The 18,916-nt window shown below is 34.8% G+C and overlaps 1 protein-coding gene across 3 annotated transcripts in view; it reads right to left on the bottom strand.

Annotated features, from left to right (window-relative positions):
• The window catches only part of Ros1 (ROS proto-oncogene 1, receptor tyrosine kinase), a 125,297-nt gene that overhangs the window by 39,078 nt on the left and 67,303 nt on the right, over nt 1-18,916 (bottom strand). For 2 of the 3 annotated variants that reach the window (XM_078019335.1, XM_078019336.1), the window contains exons 26-31: nt 18,054-18,340; nt 15,205-15,384; nt 3,071-3,273; nt 1,594-1,738; nt 603-835; nt 340-516 (exon numbers count right to left, since the gene is read on the bottom strand). In XM_078019335.1, coding sequence (XP_077875461.1) covers nt 340-516; nt 603-835; nt 1,594-1,738; nt 3,071-3,273; nt 15,205-15,384; nt 18,054-18,340 — 1,225 coding nt within the window. The remainder of the gene's footprint in view (nt 1-339; nt 517-602; nt 836-1,593; nt 1,739-3,070; nt 3,274-15,204; nt 15,385-18,053; nt 18,341-18,916) is intronic. The other variant, XM_078019337.1, reaches the window with a different exon arrangement.

Below are 18,916 nucleotides of genomic sequence, written 5' to 3'. Positions count from 1 at the left end.
AAAATTTTGAGGCAGTGTCTTTTTTATTTTTACTTTTTACTTTGAGACAGGGTCTCACTAAATTGCTTAGGGACTCAGTAAGTTGCTGAGGCTTTGAACTTGCGATCCTCCTGCCTTAGCCTCCCAAGCTGCTGGGGCTAATCTTCTTTCAAGGTCCTACTTAACAAATATTCTCAACCAATCTTTACAAATTCGCACACATACATAGTCCTGTATTTATGCAAACAGACACATAAATATAGGATAGTGAAAATAACAAGTAGAAATTATAAAAGTGCAATCATCTATTCTTAGTGTATTGTTATGAGATTTACATAAAAATTTAAATTAAAAGTCTACCTTCTGGAGTTCAAACCAAAATCTAACGAGGCTAACATCAGGTGGAGCCTTCCAATCTAACTGCAAACTGGTGTTTTCTGGGACCAAGGCATAAGGTTTCTCTGGTGTGTCGAACATTTTGACAGTGACAGAATGACTTTCAGCACACCACATTTCCTTGGAATGGCAGGCCAGAACCTTTATTAAAAAGAAAAGAAATACAGCTGCTTTTCAAAATTTTGTGCTGTAAAATGGCAATAAAAAGTGCCCCATACACTCTGTACCTTTAACACATATTGTTGTCCACCAGACAGTGTAGTGACAAGGAGAGCAAGCCTGGCATTTGGATATTCACTTTGTCTTAGAGGAGTCTTAGGAATTAGGGCCAGATTTGAGATTTCCAGTTGATAGCGGACTGACTCTTCAGGTCCATTTGGCTTGTGAGATTCTCTCCAAGACACAAGGAGGCTGGTGTCTGACAGCACGGTTGTGTTAATGAGCCAAACTGCCTCTGGCACTGAAATAAATAGCAATGAAGGATAAGGGATGTTGCAACAGCATGGAAAGGTGCAAAGAAGAGAGGAAGTCTTGGTTGAGGATCCTGTCACGGGAGCAGAATGACTAACAGTGTCCAGAAGGAAAGTCAGTCTATTACACAATGGTAAGTTAGCAGGCTGCCTAAGCCTCTTGTCTCTTTCTCCAAATGACTACAACTTTACCTGACTCCAGCTCAAGGATAGGACCCTTCATAAATTACCCAATTTGAATGACTTTTGTGTGAAAATCATCAGAATATCTGGGAAAAAAAATGATCATCACCTCTTAGAACACGTTTTTGGATTATAGACTTTTTGTCTTTAAGGTAGAGATGTTACGTGATTTTAAATCTCAGTGGGCTCAGTGCAATACACATTGAAAAGAAGTCTTGGTTTTCCTGTCTCATGTGTACAGAGAGCTATGAGTACATGGAAAGAGAGCGACACTGTGTGGTGAGACCAAAGAATGAGTTTCTTTGTGGAGCACTATTGATTTTGATGTTTCACCTCCTGACTGCTTTCCATTTTGATGGGTTATCATCTTCTTCTGTGTTTAAAATAAGGGCCAAGTTATCAAAACATTTTCTACAAATTCATTTTCCTTATTAAACTTAAAAAGGCTCACATAATAATTATTGGTTGGCACTTAGATCAAGAAAAACATAAACATATACATTATAAAATTTCACTCTAGAAACCCACACAAGTTCACAACTCACCTATAGAAACCCACACTCACCTCCACTTTTAGTTTTTCCTGAAATTTTTTTCCCCAGAGGTAAATGTTCTAAAGGATCCAAATAATAATTCCTTACAGCTGTATGTATCGTATATGTTGAAAATGGTTGTAAATTTTCAATAACAGCTATACTCTCCTGAGACTCCTGAAAATTAATTCAAAAATCAATATCTGATTCTTATATTTTATATAAACAAGCAGAAATTATTTACACAAAGGTAAAAAGGCTGATTTATTTTAAATTCTGGATTGTTCATAATGCCACATCCCAGTCTACAAAGACCTGAGTTAATATCTCCACAAATAAATGCCAAGTGATTGTCATTTTGTGAAACAACTCATTTCACATAGGAAACTATTTCATAAGTATGACATTAGAAATTCAGCAGGAGGAATACAAGTGAATATAGTAAAATATAAAACTGTATCATCTAATCATTCTTAAAAATAAATTTTAAGAGGGTAAAAAGACATCCTTTAATGATTCTCAATTTTGATTGTGCTTTGGAATCATATAAGAAATTTTAAGAAAATACTATACTGTGTTTCACCCACAGATATCCTGATAGAATTGTGTGAGGTAAAGCCAAGATTGAGAACCCATCTTAGTCAAAGTGAAGACAATAAGACTAACTCTAATAAAGGAAATCTGTTCAAAGACCAATTTTGATCAGCCAAATGATTCAATCTCTTTCTGAAACAACTTTAGAAATGTTTTTTTAAAAAATGATTAGAACACAAAACAATAAAAGTAACAAAGAATCGTGTATGAATGGCCGAGCAGACAGTTTTGAATGTCCAATAGAAGAGGATTACTTTGACCTCTCCAACTGGTTAAATCAAGCCAAGCACGAAGCAATTATACATATTGGGTATGTATAATGTCATCACTAGAACTATTGAAACACTAATGCCAATGATGGAATAAATATTGCCTATCAATTCATTCATTCAATAAATATTTACCAAATGTCTGCACAGTGCCAACTCTTATGCAACTGCTAAAAGGATACAATGGTAATTTAAAAACAGACATAATTCCTCAGATCACTGCATTTCACAATATGTAGGATATATAGACATAAATATTAAGTACAAGTTTATATTAGATAAATGCTAGGGAAAAGAAGCATATATGGCAATATTCTTTCTGTCCAATTCATTTGTTACTCCTCAATCTTCAATCTGCTGTGTAGACCACAAAATCAAGTCTCTGTTACTCTCTAGGGGTGAATAATCAGGGAAGGAGCAAACCCCATTTTTCAGGACTCTCAGGAAACTATTACTATGAAAATCCATCAGCTGGCCAGAATTAACACATTTCCAAGTAATCTAACTTATTCCCAGACAATACATTGTTTTGATGAATCATCAACTGTAAGAAGTTGTATATGAGATATGCTTCACCATAGCTAATAGTTTTAAATTTTAAAAAGGCTTCTTGTACAAAGCCCAAAACCACTAGCTCTAATCTTACCAGTATTTTATACACCAGGTCAGAGCTCTTTTTCCTGCCATTAACTTCTGTATAGTAAACCAGGTATGTCGGTGTAGGACTGGTGATGCCATACCAAGTAAGATTTGTCTTGGCTGGAGGTAATCTGATTGTGAGACTGGTGTTAGTGGCATTAAGTATAGTTGGTCCTGAAATATCTGAAGCTATAGACAGAAATGCTTTATCTAAAATAAAAAGAAAACAAAGATGAAATATATGTAGAAGAGAAACAGCAGACTTATTTAGCATTAAGGGTAATATCAAAGGTTAGAAAGAAATTTGTAGAATATACATTATTTTTGTTAGGAAGGATAAGCATGAAAGTGCTTTGGAAATAATGTTCTCTTTGAAGAAATTTTAAAAAGCTCCATCTCAATACTGTGTATGGCAAATACTGCTAGATTCTACCCAATATCATCCTCCTTTTCTTGAAACTCACTCATAAAAAGTTGTTTAAGGTGGCATGCCCAGAGGGAAAACTCAGTTTCTGAATCTCAGTAGCAGCCTGGGCAAGCCCTGGCACACTCTAATCCTTCAGATGGAAGATGGGCGTCTGCTCTATGGGTCATCCAGAGCAGCAGTTATCTCCGTCACAATAAAGAGTAAGCATGCTGTTACATGCCCGTGCCCTTCTCCCTGTCCGGGATGCAGATATGATACCTAGAGGAGCAACAGCTATTTTGTAAGAACTGACTAAAAGTCATGCTAAAGAAATCTGTGGAAAGACAGAAGTCCAGGTGCTTGATAGCATTGCTGCCTGAACACCACATACAACCGAACAAGCTATATCCTGCATAACTCTGGGAAGAACCATTCATGGCGACTACAGTGGGAATGGGAATGATATGCTCTTGACCAGTGCAGTGGCACAACTCCATTGCAAACTCAGTAGAAGCCTAAAAATATCATGTTTCCAGCTGGGGATATAATTCAGTTGGTAGAGTGCTTGCCTCACATGCACAAAGCCCTGAGTTCAATCCCCAGCACCACCAAAAAAAAAAAAAAAAAATCATGTTTTCATAACTTGCAGCTGAATGCAGTTTCTAATCCAGCCACTTTGATTAATATGTAAATTTTGATTAAGACATAAAATGCCACCTAAAAATACAGTGTGATCAAAGACAACACAAATGCAAATAACTCCAAATAAGATTTTATATAAAGAGTTAGCTGTTTGACTAATGATCCATGGCACTTTGCAATCTGGCTCCTGACCTCTGTCCTACCCTATATCTGATTATGCAAAGTCATTCTTCAACCCAATCACATTATAAAGAGTATGGATCAGTGCTGAACTTCCACCCAGAGAGCCCTTCACATTGGCTGTCTCCTCAGTTTGGAAGGAACTTCCCCACCTAGGAACCCTTACTTTGGGCTCAGTTCCTACATCATCTCTCCTGGGAAACGCTGACTGTACCCTCATTCAGTTGAGAGTCTCTCTCTTCTGTTGCCACCACACCCCTTATATTCTTCCACCATAGAACTAACCACATTTAGTTTGTTTTGCTTTTCCTTTTGGTGTTTTATTTCTTGACCACTAGAATGTGATGTTTCTTGGACTAAAATTGTATGTAATTTATCTTTGGGTGCTTGGCATATTTTAGGTACTTAATAAATGCTGCCAATATCTATGAATTTGTGTTATCAAAATATAAAATGCATCCTTTACATTCAACAAGAAAATGAGGGGGATGAGGGGAGTGTTTAAGTGCCAATGACTTGATCAAGCCTGCTCCTTCACTTCCTAACTTTTTGACCTTGGGAAGGATACTCTAGCTATTCTGTAAATGGGTAATTATCTATTCCATAGATACTTATATATTGCTTTATCCCTAAACATTGTGAGGATTTTTAATAAATGGTAGTTATTATTACCTTCATTATAAGCTATTAAAAACCAGAGGAACTAATGCTAGCCTGATCTGGGGATTTCAAATACAACTCCCAAAATACAGAAAAGAGATTGTAAAGTTAAAACTATCTCAAAAATTTCCAGGAATAGGGAATATGTAAGAACTCTGTGAACTTAACTTTGAGAACAATTGGAAGGCATGGGGATTCAAAGAAAGATAACTTTATAAAAGTTACAAAATGATCCATTGTCCAATTCAATTAATATTTATACAATAGTATTTATTCATTTGTGCTGATTTCTGGTCTAAATGGGGAATGGGACACTCATGTTAGCCACAAGAGTAATAATGTTTCAAAGGTGATGGCTATTTTTGTCATTTAAAATTTTTTGTTTTAAAACATGGTGGTACATACTGAAGTGTTGTAAATGTCATTCAGGACCAGAAAACAAGTAATTCCTGTTCATTTTCTTTGTAACAGGGATTGAATTCAGGGGCACTCAACCACTGAACCACATCCCCAGCCCTATTTTATATTTTATTTAGAGACAGGGTCTCACTGAGTTGCTAAGCACCGCACCATAGCTGAAGCTGGCTTTGAACTCAAATCCTCCTGTCTCAGTCTACTGAGATGCTGGGATTATAGGCATGCACCACCGCATCTGCTCTTCTGCTTTTTTATTCCCACACATTTTGAAGATATGAAATGCCTCAAGCTCAAAAGGAGCAAAGGAACTGGTAATTGCTTAAAATTTCCAGCAGATGGAGATAAAGTACCCTTAATTATGTACCAGGAAAGTAGCAAATAAAGTTGATGCTTTTTTTTTCAAAGAAAATAATACATCATTATATTAATCTTATTTTAATGAGTCCTAGTAATAAAAATTCATGTTACATTTAAGACTGTTTAAGTGTAGGGGTGTGTGTGTTTGTGTGTGTGTGTGTGTGTGTGTGTGTGTGGCAACTTCAAACAGATATCACGTGTACTTTTTAAAAGAGACTTTATTATTGAGTGCAGTTTTAGGTTCACTGTATGATTGCAAAGAAAGTACAAAGACTTCCCAGTATATGTCCCCACACATGCACAGCCTCCCCCATTAGAGATACCATGGGTAGATAGTAGTTTTATTGTCCTAAAAATCCTCTGTACTGTCTATCTCTTCCTCCCTCAACCCTAGCCAGCATTGATGTTATTACTGTTGCTATAGTTTTTACTTTTCCAGAATGTCATACAGTTGTTATCATACACTATGTAGCTTTCCAGATTGACTTCTTTCATTTCTATGTATATAGCTTTTCTTCATGTCTTTTCATAACTTCATAGCTCATTTCTTTTTAGCTCTAAATATTTTACCTTAAGGTCTGTGATCTATTCTGAGTTAATTTTCATGAAGGGTATAAAGTTTATGTCCACAGTCATCTTTTTGCTTGTGGAAATCCAGTTGTTCTAGCAGTTTGTTTAAAAGACCATCAGTTCTCCACTGCATTGCTTTTGCCTCTTGTCAAAAATCACTTGATCGTATTTATGTGTGTCTATTATCTGGGTTCTCCGTTCCTGATTTATTTGCCTATTCTTGCACCAATACCACAGTGTCTTGATTACTTTAGCTTTATAGAAAGACTTGAAGTTGAGTAGTGTCAGTCTTTCAACTATATTCTTCCCCTTCATTATTGTTGCTAGTCCAGGTCTTTTACCATACCAAATAAGCTTTAGATTCAGTTTATCTATCCACAAAATAAATGGATGGAATTTTAATGGGATTGCATTGAATCTATGGACCAAATTGGAAGATGTGCCATCTTGACAACATTGAGTCTTGCAGGATATGAACAAAGAATATCTCTAACATTTCTTTAATCCTCCTTTGATTACTTTTATCAAAGTTTAATAGTTTTCTTCATGTATCTCTTATATATATTTTGTTATATTTGTACCCAAGTATTTCATTTTGGGGTATGTTAATGTAAATAGTAATGCTTTTAATTTCAAATTTCACTTGTTTGCTGCAGAGGAAAACAAAACTTGTATTTTCATCTAATGTCCTGCAAACTTCATAAAATCACATACTAATTCTTGAAACTTTTTTTTAACCAAATCTTTCAGATTTTCTGCATAGGTGATCTTGTCAGAATTATTTTTTCCTTTCTAATCAGTTTAGTTTTTATTTTGTTTTCTTGTTTTATTGCATGCTGGGTTGAAAAGAAGGAGCAAGAGGGGACATCATTGTCTTGTTCCAGATCTTATTCAAAAAGCTTCTAGTCTCCTACATTAAGTATAATGTTAGTTGCAAGTTTTTGTAGATAGATAGATAGATAGATACTCTTCCTCAAATAAAGAAAGAAATTTCCCTCTTTATTCTAGGCTTACTAAGAGTTTTTAATCATGAATTAGTGTTGGATTTTTACAAAAGGCTTTTTCTGCAATTATTAATATGATTGTGTGATTTTTCTTCTTAAGCCTGTTGACGTGGTAGATTGCATTAAATGATTTTCAAATATCAGATTTGAATAAATGGGATAAATCCTATTTGTGTCATATGATTGTTTTATATATCATTAGAGTTAATTTTCTAACACTTTGTTGAGGATTTTCCATTAATATTCAAGAGAGAGATTTATTTGAAGTTTTCTTTTGTCTGGTTTTAGTGTGAGGATAATGCTGACTTCATATAATAAACTCATTCTATAATATACATGAAAGAATTCTCCGTTTCTATCTTTTGAAATAAATAGTGGAGAATGGTATAACTTCTTTTTCTTTTATTTTTGTATTTTATTTTATTTTTTTTAACTTCTTTCTTAAATGTTTGGTAGAATTCACTGTTGAAACTAACTGGGTCTGGTGCTTCTGTTTTCAGTTATTATTGATTCAGCCTCTTTAAGAGATATAATCCTATTCAAATTGTCTGTTTCTTCCTGTGTGTTTCGGCAGATTGTGTCTTTAAAGGAATTGGTCCATTTCATCTAGGTTATTAAATTTGTGGGCATAGTCCTGCATAATATTCCTTAGTTATCCTTTTAGCATTAAAAGGATCTATAATAATGTTTCCTCCCTCATTTATTTCTGATATTAGTAAGTTGGGTCCTCTCTTTTTCTTAGCCTGGTTAGAGATTTATCAATCATTTTATTTTCCTGAAATATTGACTTTTGATTTAATGGATTTATTGTATTTATTTCTTGTTTTCTGCTCTAATTCTTTTTATTTTGTTTCTCCTACTTATTTTGGATTAAATTTTCTCTTCCTAGTTTCTTAAGTTGGAAAGCTATTGTTTTTCCAAATCTCTTTTCTTCTCTAAAATAGACATTTGATCCTACAAATTTTCCACTAAGCACAGCTTTTTCCTGATTCTCACAAATTTTGTGTAGGTTGTGTTTTTATTTTCATTTAGTTGAAAACATTTCAGCATTTCCCTTGAGATTTCTTCTTTGGCTTGTACATTATTTAGAAATGCATTTTTTAATCTCCAACCATCACTCTGTTATTGATTTCTAGCTTAATTCCCTTATAGTATGAGAATAGATATTGTGTGATTTCTGTTCTTTTAAATTTGTCAAAAGTATGTTTTATACTCGAGAGTGTGTTTGATCTTGATGAATATTGAATGTGAGTTTGAAAAGAATGTATATTCTGCTGCTGTTGAATGTAGTCAATAAATGTCCATTATATCCAATTAATTGATGGTGTTGCTATATTTAAATCTATATTTGCTGATTTTCTTCCTGGATCCATTCATTTCTAATAGATGAAGATTGATGTCTGCAACTTTAATATTAGGTTATCTATCTTCCTTTGTGATTCTATCAGTTTTTGTCATATGGATTTTTGACATATATACATTAAGGATTGTTATGTTTTCTTAGGAAACTGACCTATTCATCATTCATTATTCAAAAATGCATTGGTAAATATCCATGTGTTTATACAGTTTCTGTACTTTGTGTGTGTGTGTGTGTGTGTGTCTGTCTGTCTGTCTGTCTGTCTGTCTGTCTGTGTGTTGATTTCTATTTTTATTCCATTATGATCAGATAAGACACAGGGTATGATATCAATTTTTTTATTTGTTAAGAGTTGCTTTGTGGCCTAAAATATGGTCTGTTTTGGAGAAGGTTCCACGAGTAGCTGAAAAGAATGTATATTTGGCTGTTTGGGGATGAAATGTTCTATAAATGTCTATTAAGCCAAATTGATTTATTTTATATATATATATATATTTAGACCTGAAGAGTCTTTACTGAGTTTATGTCTGAAAGACCTGTCTATTCATGAGAGAAGTGTGCTAACATTACCCGTACTATTTTACCGGGGTCTATTTGAGTCTTTAATAAAAATAGTGTGTGTTTTGTATAATCAGGCGTACCAAAGTGTGGGGCATAAATATTTACTATCTTTATATCTTTTTAATAGATTGTTCTCTCCACCAGTATAAAGTGACCTTCTTTCTTTCTCTTCTAATTAATTTTGGCTTGAAGTATGTGTTGCTAGACATGTGAGAAACTGTTCCTGCTTGTTTTGGGACTCTATTCACATGATATGTTAATTTCCATCTTTTCATTTTCAGCCTGTGGCTCTCTTAGTGTTGCAAACAACATATGGTAAGATCTTCTTTTTTAAAATCCATTCTGCCATCCTGTCTTTTAATTAGAGAGGTAAAAGCATTTACATTCAAGGTTTTTATAGAGAAATATGTATTAATTTCTACAATTTTTATTTACTTCTAATGTTTAAATTGGTCCTGTTTCTCATTTTCCTAGTTACTCTTCAAATGAGATATGTTGATTTGTGAGTTCTGGGTTTGGTTGTTTGTTGTTTTTTCCTTCTGTGCAAAGTATTTATGTTATTTTCTGTAGTGCTGGTTAGGAGTCATGCATTCTTTTAGTTTCTGTTTATCTTGGAAGATTTTTATTCCATCTTTGATTTTGAAGGACAGCTTTGATGGTTATAACAATGTTGAGTTCTTTAGGGGTTTGGAACACATTATTCCTATCCTACTAGATTTTAGAGTTTGTGCTGAGAAATCAAAAGTGATTTTGATTGTCTTGTTTCTAAAAGTGAACTGACATTTTTCTCTTGAGGCTTTTAAAAATTCTATCCTTGTCTGTTTGTGAGGCATTTTAGTTATAATGTGTCGTGTAGTGTTTTTTTTTTATTTTATTTTGTCTATTTGGAGTTCTAAATGCATCTGTATCTATATGTCCACTTCATTACCAAGGTTTAGAAATTTTATTATTTCCCTGAAGAGATTATCTCTGCCTTAGCCTGCATCTCACAACACTCTTCAATTATTTTCTTTTCTTTAGTACTGCCCGAATGTTCAAGACCTGCTCCAAGAACTTGTGTCTTCAGCATGGTCTAGTCTACTAAAGAGACTTTCAACTGAACACTTAATTTGATTTATTATGCCTTTCATCTCCAAAGTCTCTGTTTGGTTCTTTTTAAATATCTATATCTCCTTATTGAATTTATCTTTTAAATCCTGAACTGACTCCTTAATTCATTCAGTTGTTCTCTGTGTGCTCTTGGACATCACTGATCATTTTTATAATAATTCATCTGAATTAATTATCTGATCTTTTATCCACTTCAATAAATTTGGAGTCAATTGTTGGTGAACTATGAACTTTTGGGAGGTGTCATGCTATCTTGTTTTTTCATCTTTCTTGTATTCCTTTATTGGGTTTTAGGTATCTGTTGAGATGGCGTTCTCTTTCACTCTTGTGTGTATGCTTTTTTAGGACATAATCTTCTTTTGCAAAAGTATTCTAAAATGATCTAGATTAAAACCCCTCATGCATGTGTCATCCAGATCTTTTTGTTAATTCTGTTTTTGCTATAGGATTGAATGGCCACAAGTAGAACCTACTTGGGGCCTGACTGTTAGTCTGGGTTTTTTGTCCTGTTTATTCTTTGTATTAAACTATCAGTGAAGTCTGAGTGTGGTTAATTTGTGTGTGGGGTAAGGTGCATTGTCACTTGACTGAATTTATTTCAGCAGTAGAATCTCTACTCTGTGAATTTGTAGTGTCTCTGTAGATTCCCAGAACTTCAAGATACAGGGGAAAACAAACACTAGCAACAACCAAAGCAAACAAGTAAAAATGTCCCGTGCCTACATCTATAACATTAATTACCACAAAAACAGAAATAGTAAGGTCAGCAATTGCCAATAGCAAAAATAATAAATAGCTATGAAATAATCTGGCCTTAAAGTAAACAACAAGTGTCAACTATGTGATGCATAGTACTAATAAATGCATCCACATGAATAGTGGGGGCAGGAGTTATATAAATCAAATAATTCTAAAAGGTAAAAATACTGTTTATTAAAAGAAAAGAAAATGTTATGGGAAGGTAAAAGAAAGTTTAGAATGTTCAAATGTAAACTGAGAGAATACAGAAGAGATGTAGCAAGTGGTGGACATAAATTAGAAGGAAGAGGAAAACTAGAACAAAGTAAAAAGAAAGAGGAAGCAAAAATAAGAGAATTCTACTGTCAGCAAGAGAAGAACAGAGAGAAAGAGAGACAAACAAAAACAAAGCAAAACAAAAATAAGAAAACAAAAAGCCATAACCCTCAAAAGACAAGGAAAAATAACATTTAAAAAATGCTAAAAATGAGGAAAAAAATTAAAAATACATATAGGTATATATATCTACAAACCAAGTAGCACAGCAACACACACACACACACACACACACACACACACATACACACACACGAGCAACAGTAGGGAAAAGAAAAGAAAAATAAATATTTTTAAAGAAAAATGAAAGAAATGTCTTCACTGAGGTATTAACAAGGATGGATGGTCACTGCTTGTACCCAATTGTCCTTCTTTCCATTTCTTCTTGGGTTATGCACTAAGGAAGGGGAAGCACAAGGGCCAGAGAGTGTTGATTTCTTCCTCTCTTTGTGTTGGAGCCTAAAAACTGAAATTGGTTGAAATAGCTTTCAGCTTCCCCTTCTCACCAGGGTAAGAATGGAATGGGAAGTACTATTGCTTGGAGTTTTGTCAAGACAGACCAGATCAATGGACTCCCCTGGTGGGATTGCTGGGGAGTTCTAAGATGGGAATTCTGGTGGCTGAGGCTTACCTCAACTCAGGCTTTAGGGACTTTATTGAGTGAGAGCTGCTCTGGAGAGATTAGATCAACACACCCCTAAGGAAAAGGAGATGAAGATCTCTGCTCAGAGTCTGAATCTCAGGAACCTCCAAGAATTCCACTCACAGGGCAGGGGAGACAACTCTCCACAGGTCTTAACACACCCTGCTGCCCAAGAATACAACTTTCTCAGGCTTACACCAGGAGTGTATTCACACTGGCTTGTTCCGTTTCTAGATCCTCTTCAGCTGGTCATAACAGCCACCAGACTCGAGGAAAAGCAGGTTGTACTCCCCTCTATTTTTCTGCCTTGAATTCCCACCCCCACCCCAAGTACAATCTATGTCCCTGTTTTAATCATGTTCTGCTAGGCAGACCCGAGGCCCCATCACAGGAGCTTCTCAGGACAGTATATTTGCTAGTAACTCCCAGGTTTCTGCAGCAGCAAGCTGCAGTGTGGCCTCCTCAGGATGCTCCTGCCTCAGCTCTCCACTTTCCAGTTAAGAAACACAGAGAACTTCACAAACACTTAACCATGCGGCCTCTGGATCAGCTAAGTGCAAGCTGATTTTCTGATCTACATATTTTTCTGAACTAGGTTTGTCTATTGTGTTTCTCTCTGTTTATATTGCTCCTCCCCTCTGGTGAACCAGCATTGCCTCTGCTGCCTCAATTGGTTTGTCTCTGATGTACACTTTCTTGTTCTTCATGTAATGCATCTGAATTTGTGAGTTTCTAAATCTGTCTGATATTGAATTTCATTGAATTCCCTCTTTCACCCACCTTGATGAGAAACACTATCCCCACTGCTTGAATTCCAAACCACAGAGCAACTGGAAATGCAGTCTTCCTCTGATCTGCCCTCTTGAACGGCTCTGTTTTGAGGGTTTCTATTGAGAGCTCTTCAAGCTCAGAGTTTCTTTCCTCAGCACCCTGTCCAGTCAATTAATAAGCCCTTCAAAGACATTCTTCACTTCTGTTACAGTATTTTTATTTTTATCTCTGGCATTTCTTTTTTTTTTCTTAAAATTTCCATCTTTTTGTTTACAATGACCATCTGCTCTTGTAACTGACTATTTTGTTCATTAAAACTGTTAGCATTTTAATTATAGCTTTTTAAATTCACAGTCTGATAATTCCAACATCCCTGCCATCTGAGTTTCATTCTGACTCTCACTGTATCTTCAATCTGTATTTTATGCCTTTTAATTTTTTTTCTTGATAGTAAGACTTGATGTACTGTGTAAAATAAATTGCTATAAGTAGACTTTTAGTAATGTGATTTTTGAGGGAGTAGAGAAGGCTTTTCAATGTCCTAGATTAGGTTTCAGACTTTGATTTGGTGCCTCTAGACTGTGGACTTTACGAGTTCTTCTTAGTCCATACTCTTAAATGAAATTGCATGGCTAGAGTGGCTGAATTGAGTACTTCCATTTTCCAAGGTAAATTATATTCTGATAAAAACCCAGAATGTTAGACTGTGGCTAAATAGTTTCTCTTAAGAGCCAAGCTTGTTAAGAAGAATAGAATGCTCTAGTGTATTTTGAAACAATTCCTTTTCCCTCCTGCTGGCAACACAAGGAGATGTGCTAAGATCTTCACTGTGAGAACCAGGTCAAGTTCCTAGAGAGAAAACTCAGAATAAGTGTGGGAGCTCCCCCAACTAAATGCCCCTGGAGTTTTTAACTCTCAGAGTAATCCATGAAGTATCTAGCAATTCATCAGTTCTAGTTCAGAATTCCTTACCCTTGGCACTAGTTCCCACAAGGTTTTTTGCTTTTGGATTTTTTCCTCCAGTAAATTGCAGTTCTCTACTTTTACCATCTTTCTTTCCAGTTTGAGGGGATGAGACCTCATTTTTCTTATAGATCTAAAAATAGTTGAGTCTTCCATTTTCTTTTTACTTACTGAAACTGGTTGAAATGGCTTTCAGCTTCCCTTTTCACCAGTATAAGGTAGAATGGAATAGGAAGTACTATTGATTGGAGTTTTATTCAGACAGACCAGATCAATGGACTTCTAAGGTGGGAGTCTTTTTACTCACTATTAGGGAAGAATGGTACCTTTCAAGCTTCTAAAATGCTGGATCAGAAACCATAAGTCCCATAAACATTTTAAATCTCTTAGTATTCTTATAGTGAAAAGTGAATTATTTCACCAAAATATGAAGTAAGCCTGTTTATTAATTCTTACATTTTTCAACTTACATATTTTAAAACAATATATTTAAGCACTGGAAGTTATTTCATTCATTTTTGTTACTCTCTAAGAGAGATTAATGTTTAATTGAGAAAGACACCTGAACCTTAATGGCGAGGAGAATTTGATTAAAAAAAAAAAAAAACTCAAATTGCTTGAGATTTGAATGTCACCGGAGATGATGCAATGCAGTTTTTGTTTCTGTTTGTTGGTTTTCAGCTTCTTTAAAGTTTACTTTTACTCCCAGTAGAAAATATTTAGTTCTGCTTTAATATGATACATACATTCCTAAAAATAATTCCATAAATTCAAAGAGGTCATGGGAAAAGCAGGACTAGAGGAACACACTAAAAATTTCATCAGTGACAACTTAAAAAAAAAGATAAAAAGTTGAGGTTACAGCTCAATGGTAGAGCACTTGCCTACCATGCATGAGGCCCTGGATTTAATTCCTAGCAGAACAGCAAAGGAGAGAAAGAAAAAAGGGAGGAGAAGAGAGAAAAAGAGAGAGAGAAGAACTTAAGTAAAAATGGCAACACCAATTTACACATATTAAATGGCACTATATATTACCCCAACATATTAGCACATAACACTTCAATATATAATGCATACTACATCATACTACAACAAATATAGCACTTTACCTTGAAAAATAACTGGGACTTTATGAAATGCTTTTACACACCACTGGGAAGCTGAAAATATCAGTAAAGTAGAAAAAAGACAGAAATAAGAGAAATTTTGTGACTGAAAAGAGAAAAAAACAGAGACAATTCAAGTCAGAGGTTTCCCACATCTAAAGTTGACTCTGCAACCCAAGCTGTGCAAACACACAGAGGTAATTTGTGACCAGGGCAAACCTAAAGACTGATAGGTTTGGAACACAGTTGACAGCATAACAAAGTGACTAGAAGGACAGTCCTTAGAGGAGGGGACAAGCTGATTGTGACTTTCTTACCTGGAAAAGGCTGCATAACTGAACTGTAAGCCAAGATGCATTTACTCCTTCCGGCCTCCACCTGGGAGAGGATGGCCCCAGTTCTTTTCTTTGCTTGATAAATCTGGGTGTTTTCTTTTGTTGTGATGATCCAATATATAAATTCCCCACCCACAGTTAGGCTAGCCAGTGTCTTTTCTGCTGAATAAAAACATAAAAAACAAATCATACCTCTTTAGTTTTCTACTCTCAACTTTTCCTGTTAAGTGCTAAGTTTTGAGTCTTTCTATTTCTCAATATTAAAAAAAATACTTTTATACTACTTGGCTAAATGACGTATTCTCTCATTTTAGCTCCACATAAAGTCAATAAATAAGGTAAATGCTATTATTATCAGCTTCATTTTGTGAAAATGTATACTGAGATTTGTAGGACTTAAATAATATACTCAGGGCCATAGTTAATTAAGATCAGAGCCAGGATTTAAAACCATTTATGCTACACCAAGTCGAACAATAGCAATCTGTAACAGTAATAGGCCCCAGGCTCAGTGCTTTACTCAATGTTTTTATCCATAGTTTGAAATGAATGCATGATAAACATATTAAAGATATTTGCAGATAATACACAATTATCACTGTCACCAGCAGGTTCAGTTACTACCTTGAAATTCTAAAGTATCACAACAGCATCAGGAAATGAATTGAAATGTAGTAGAAACAAACATAAAATCCCAAATTCAAGTTTAAAATAAACCCTATAAATTAACAAATAAAGGAAAACTGGTTTACTAACAGTTTATGTGAAAAAAAAATTATCAGTTTTTTAAACAGTAGAAAACTCAAAGATTTGATGCTACTTTTATCTTCAGTAAAAAGACCTAGGAAGTCAGAGTCCCCCTGCACTGATCGGGACATGTTAAAAGGACAACATATTATTATGGGGGTGACATTTAATTAACTGGAGTTAAACAACAAGAAGATAACTAAGGCAAAGAAAGTCCTAGAAGCTACGTCACTGAAGAGTAGTTATAGATACATACATTTTTCTTCTAAAGAAAATGTTTAGAATGGACTATGACACCATCTCTACATAGTTAAATGGCAATCAAGTAAAAAGTGACTAATTTATTTTTTTATAAATTTATAGATTAAAATCAGTGAAGAAATGGAGAAAAGATTTTGGCTAAATATCAAGAAAAAAATCTAATTTCAGAATTGTTCCAAAATAGATTTTCTTATAAAGTAGTAATTATTTTATAAACCTGTGTTCAGTAAAGGTTTTTTTTTTTTTTATGGAGGGGCTTTCTTTCAACATGACAGCTAAATAATCTCTAAAGGCATCTAATTTTCTAATTTTAGGATTATGGATTCTAATCGTGAATTTACGAAAGACTGTTCTTTATCTATACCATAAGGGCTCACTGGATAATCCTCGTGTATCTGATTTTAGAGAAAAGATTTTTCTGACACCTATTAAAATAAGAAACACATTTTTAAGACTAGCACAATATTGTAATAGAGAAGACAGATGTTGCAATACAACAAAGATAGGTAGGGATTTATAGCCAACTAGAACGAGAGAGTTAGTGGGTGGAAAATTACTGAGGAGATATCAAGGGTAAGACGATTTTTGATACACTAGCCTAACAGGATTCTTGCTAAAGATCAGCCGGGCCTATATATCAAGAGTAGGGATGAAGAACTTGATCAGATATCAAGAGTAGGGTTTTCTCTAAACTAATTTGGTAGGATTTTTGCTAAAGGTGGACTTGCTAAACTACGGACATGTAAGGTCAAGGTAGAGGTGTGGGAAAAAAAGTGCTCAAAGTAGTGTAACTCCTTTGATCAAAGAAAGAGTCTGTCACAAAAAACAGAGACAAGAGGAGAAATTCAAAACATCATCTCTACTTTTAATCCTACCGAGAGTATATAGAATTGTTTCTAAAAGACTCCAGGAGACATGTCTATAAAACCAAATGTACAATAACAACACCCACCACACACACACGTTTTTAATGTCAAAACTTAACTTTATATTCCAGTATTATCCAAGAGAACTTTCCGGTGACAATGGAAAGGTTTTATGCCCACATTGTCCAGTAGAGTGACCACTAACCATTTCTGGCTTTTGAAGCACTTGAAATGTGGGTAGTAGAACTAAGAGAGTAAATAGTTAATTTCTTAAATTTTAATTCATTTAAATTTAAATCATCACATGTCACCTGTGATTTCTATATTGGACAATGAAGAGAAGACTGTTAACAGCATATGGGCTAGAGTCTATTTTTTTCTGATGGAGTTACTCCTAATTAGGAGACTTCCCAAATCATTTTAGACTTTCAAACATTTCCTCTGTAAGTCTGAATTTTCAATAGATAGATGCTGCATATTGACCGACTCATACTGAAAGTGGAATCAAAGGGGAAATAGAGTAGGGTGCTGGTAAGACCATCTCTGTTGGCCCTGTTTTGACTTCTCTATTAACTGTGACCCTGGAACTTCCTTTCTCAGCCTAAGTTTTCTCATCTGTAAAATGAAGATACCAGTTCCTACCTCACCTAAGAATTAGAAGATTAAATGGGGCATGCATTTAGTAGCATGCTTAGAATATATAGTTAAGTTTGTTAAATTTTAAGTCTATTGTTAATTACAGATCTTTTTAAAACACTGATTTAGAAAATTATGTGAACGTCTACATACAATTTGCCTGTATACAACTTGATTTGAATTCTACAACAGTTGGCATAATCCAGAGCAAATACCATAAGCATATTCCTTTAAGTATATGTGGAATTCAAGCCCTTCTTAATGGGACAGGAAGAGTTCCTGCTACTGGTGAAGATCTATGTGCACACGTAAGCATATTACCAAGGATGGCAGGAACCATGACAATCCTCCAACACTGACATCCTTCCAGATCCATGGCCCAGATCTCTTGCCCTTTAGCAAAGTATATTCGTGGCTTTTCTAGTTTAGAGGTATCAATAGTCATCACTCCACTTAACTCAAATTCAGTCACATTACAGGAACATTGACTTCTTCCATTTTGTTTGTTTGTGGCTGCGGGTTGCAGAATGCGGTGCAAGGTGTGATTGATAATACTGTAGTAGAACATCTGAGAGCCCAAATCGGAAACTTCTGTCCAATACAAGCGACTACAGAGGGGAAAAAAAAAGTCCCTCCAACTTAATAAGCAAAGTATATCATTTCAAGTAGTAGATTCTAATGAAGATCAACCATTTGTATAATTGGAGGACAAATGCAGCCTTAGGAGAGAGCATGTCCAAGAGTCTAATAATGTTATGAGCTGGGGAAGACACAAGAAGTCCAACTCATACCATTTTCTAATGATTTTTCAACTAGTGTATTTACAACTAAAGCCTTGGTGCATAATTAACTTAGATACTTATAGTCTAAGTGACTTACATATCATTAATGGCTGTAAATTTTCTAATGTTTAATTATACCCATCTCCATTATTTTCTTCATTTGTTCCTATTCTTAACACAAGTATCCTGGTGAACAATCTGGTTTCAGAAGAGCCTAAACTTATTAGGGAACAAATAAAAATATGTCTTTCCAGCCTGGTAAATTGCTATTCAGTTGCTTAGTAGAGACCTTAAAATTCATTTGATGAAGACATTAATTAAGCCAAGATGGCTGAGCCCAGGGTAGCTTTTGCTATGCAACACCTGTTGTACACCTGTTCCTTATCATCTATCACTGTCTCA

The sequence above is a fragment of the Ictidomys tridecemlineatus genome, chromosome 8 (genome assembly GCF_052094955.1).
Source record: "Ictidomys tridecemlineatus isolate mIctTri1 chromosome 8, mIctTri1.hap1, whole genome shotgun sequence".
NCBI lineage: Eukaryota > Metazoa > Chordata > Mammalia > Rodentia > Sciuridae > Ictidomys > Ictidomys tridecemlineatus.
This window is presented reverse-complemented; position numbering and strand designations above follow the sequence as displayed.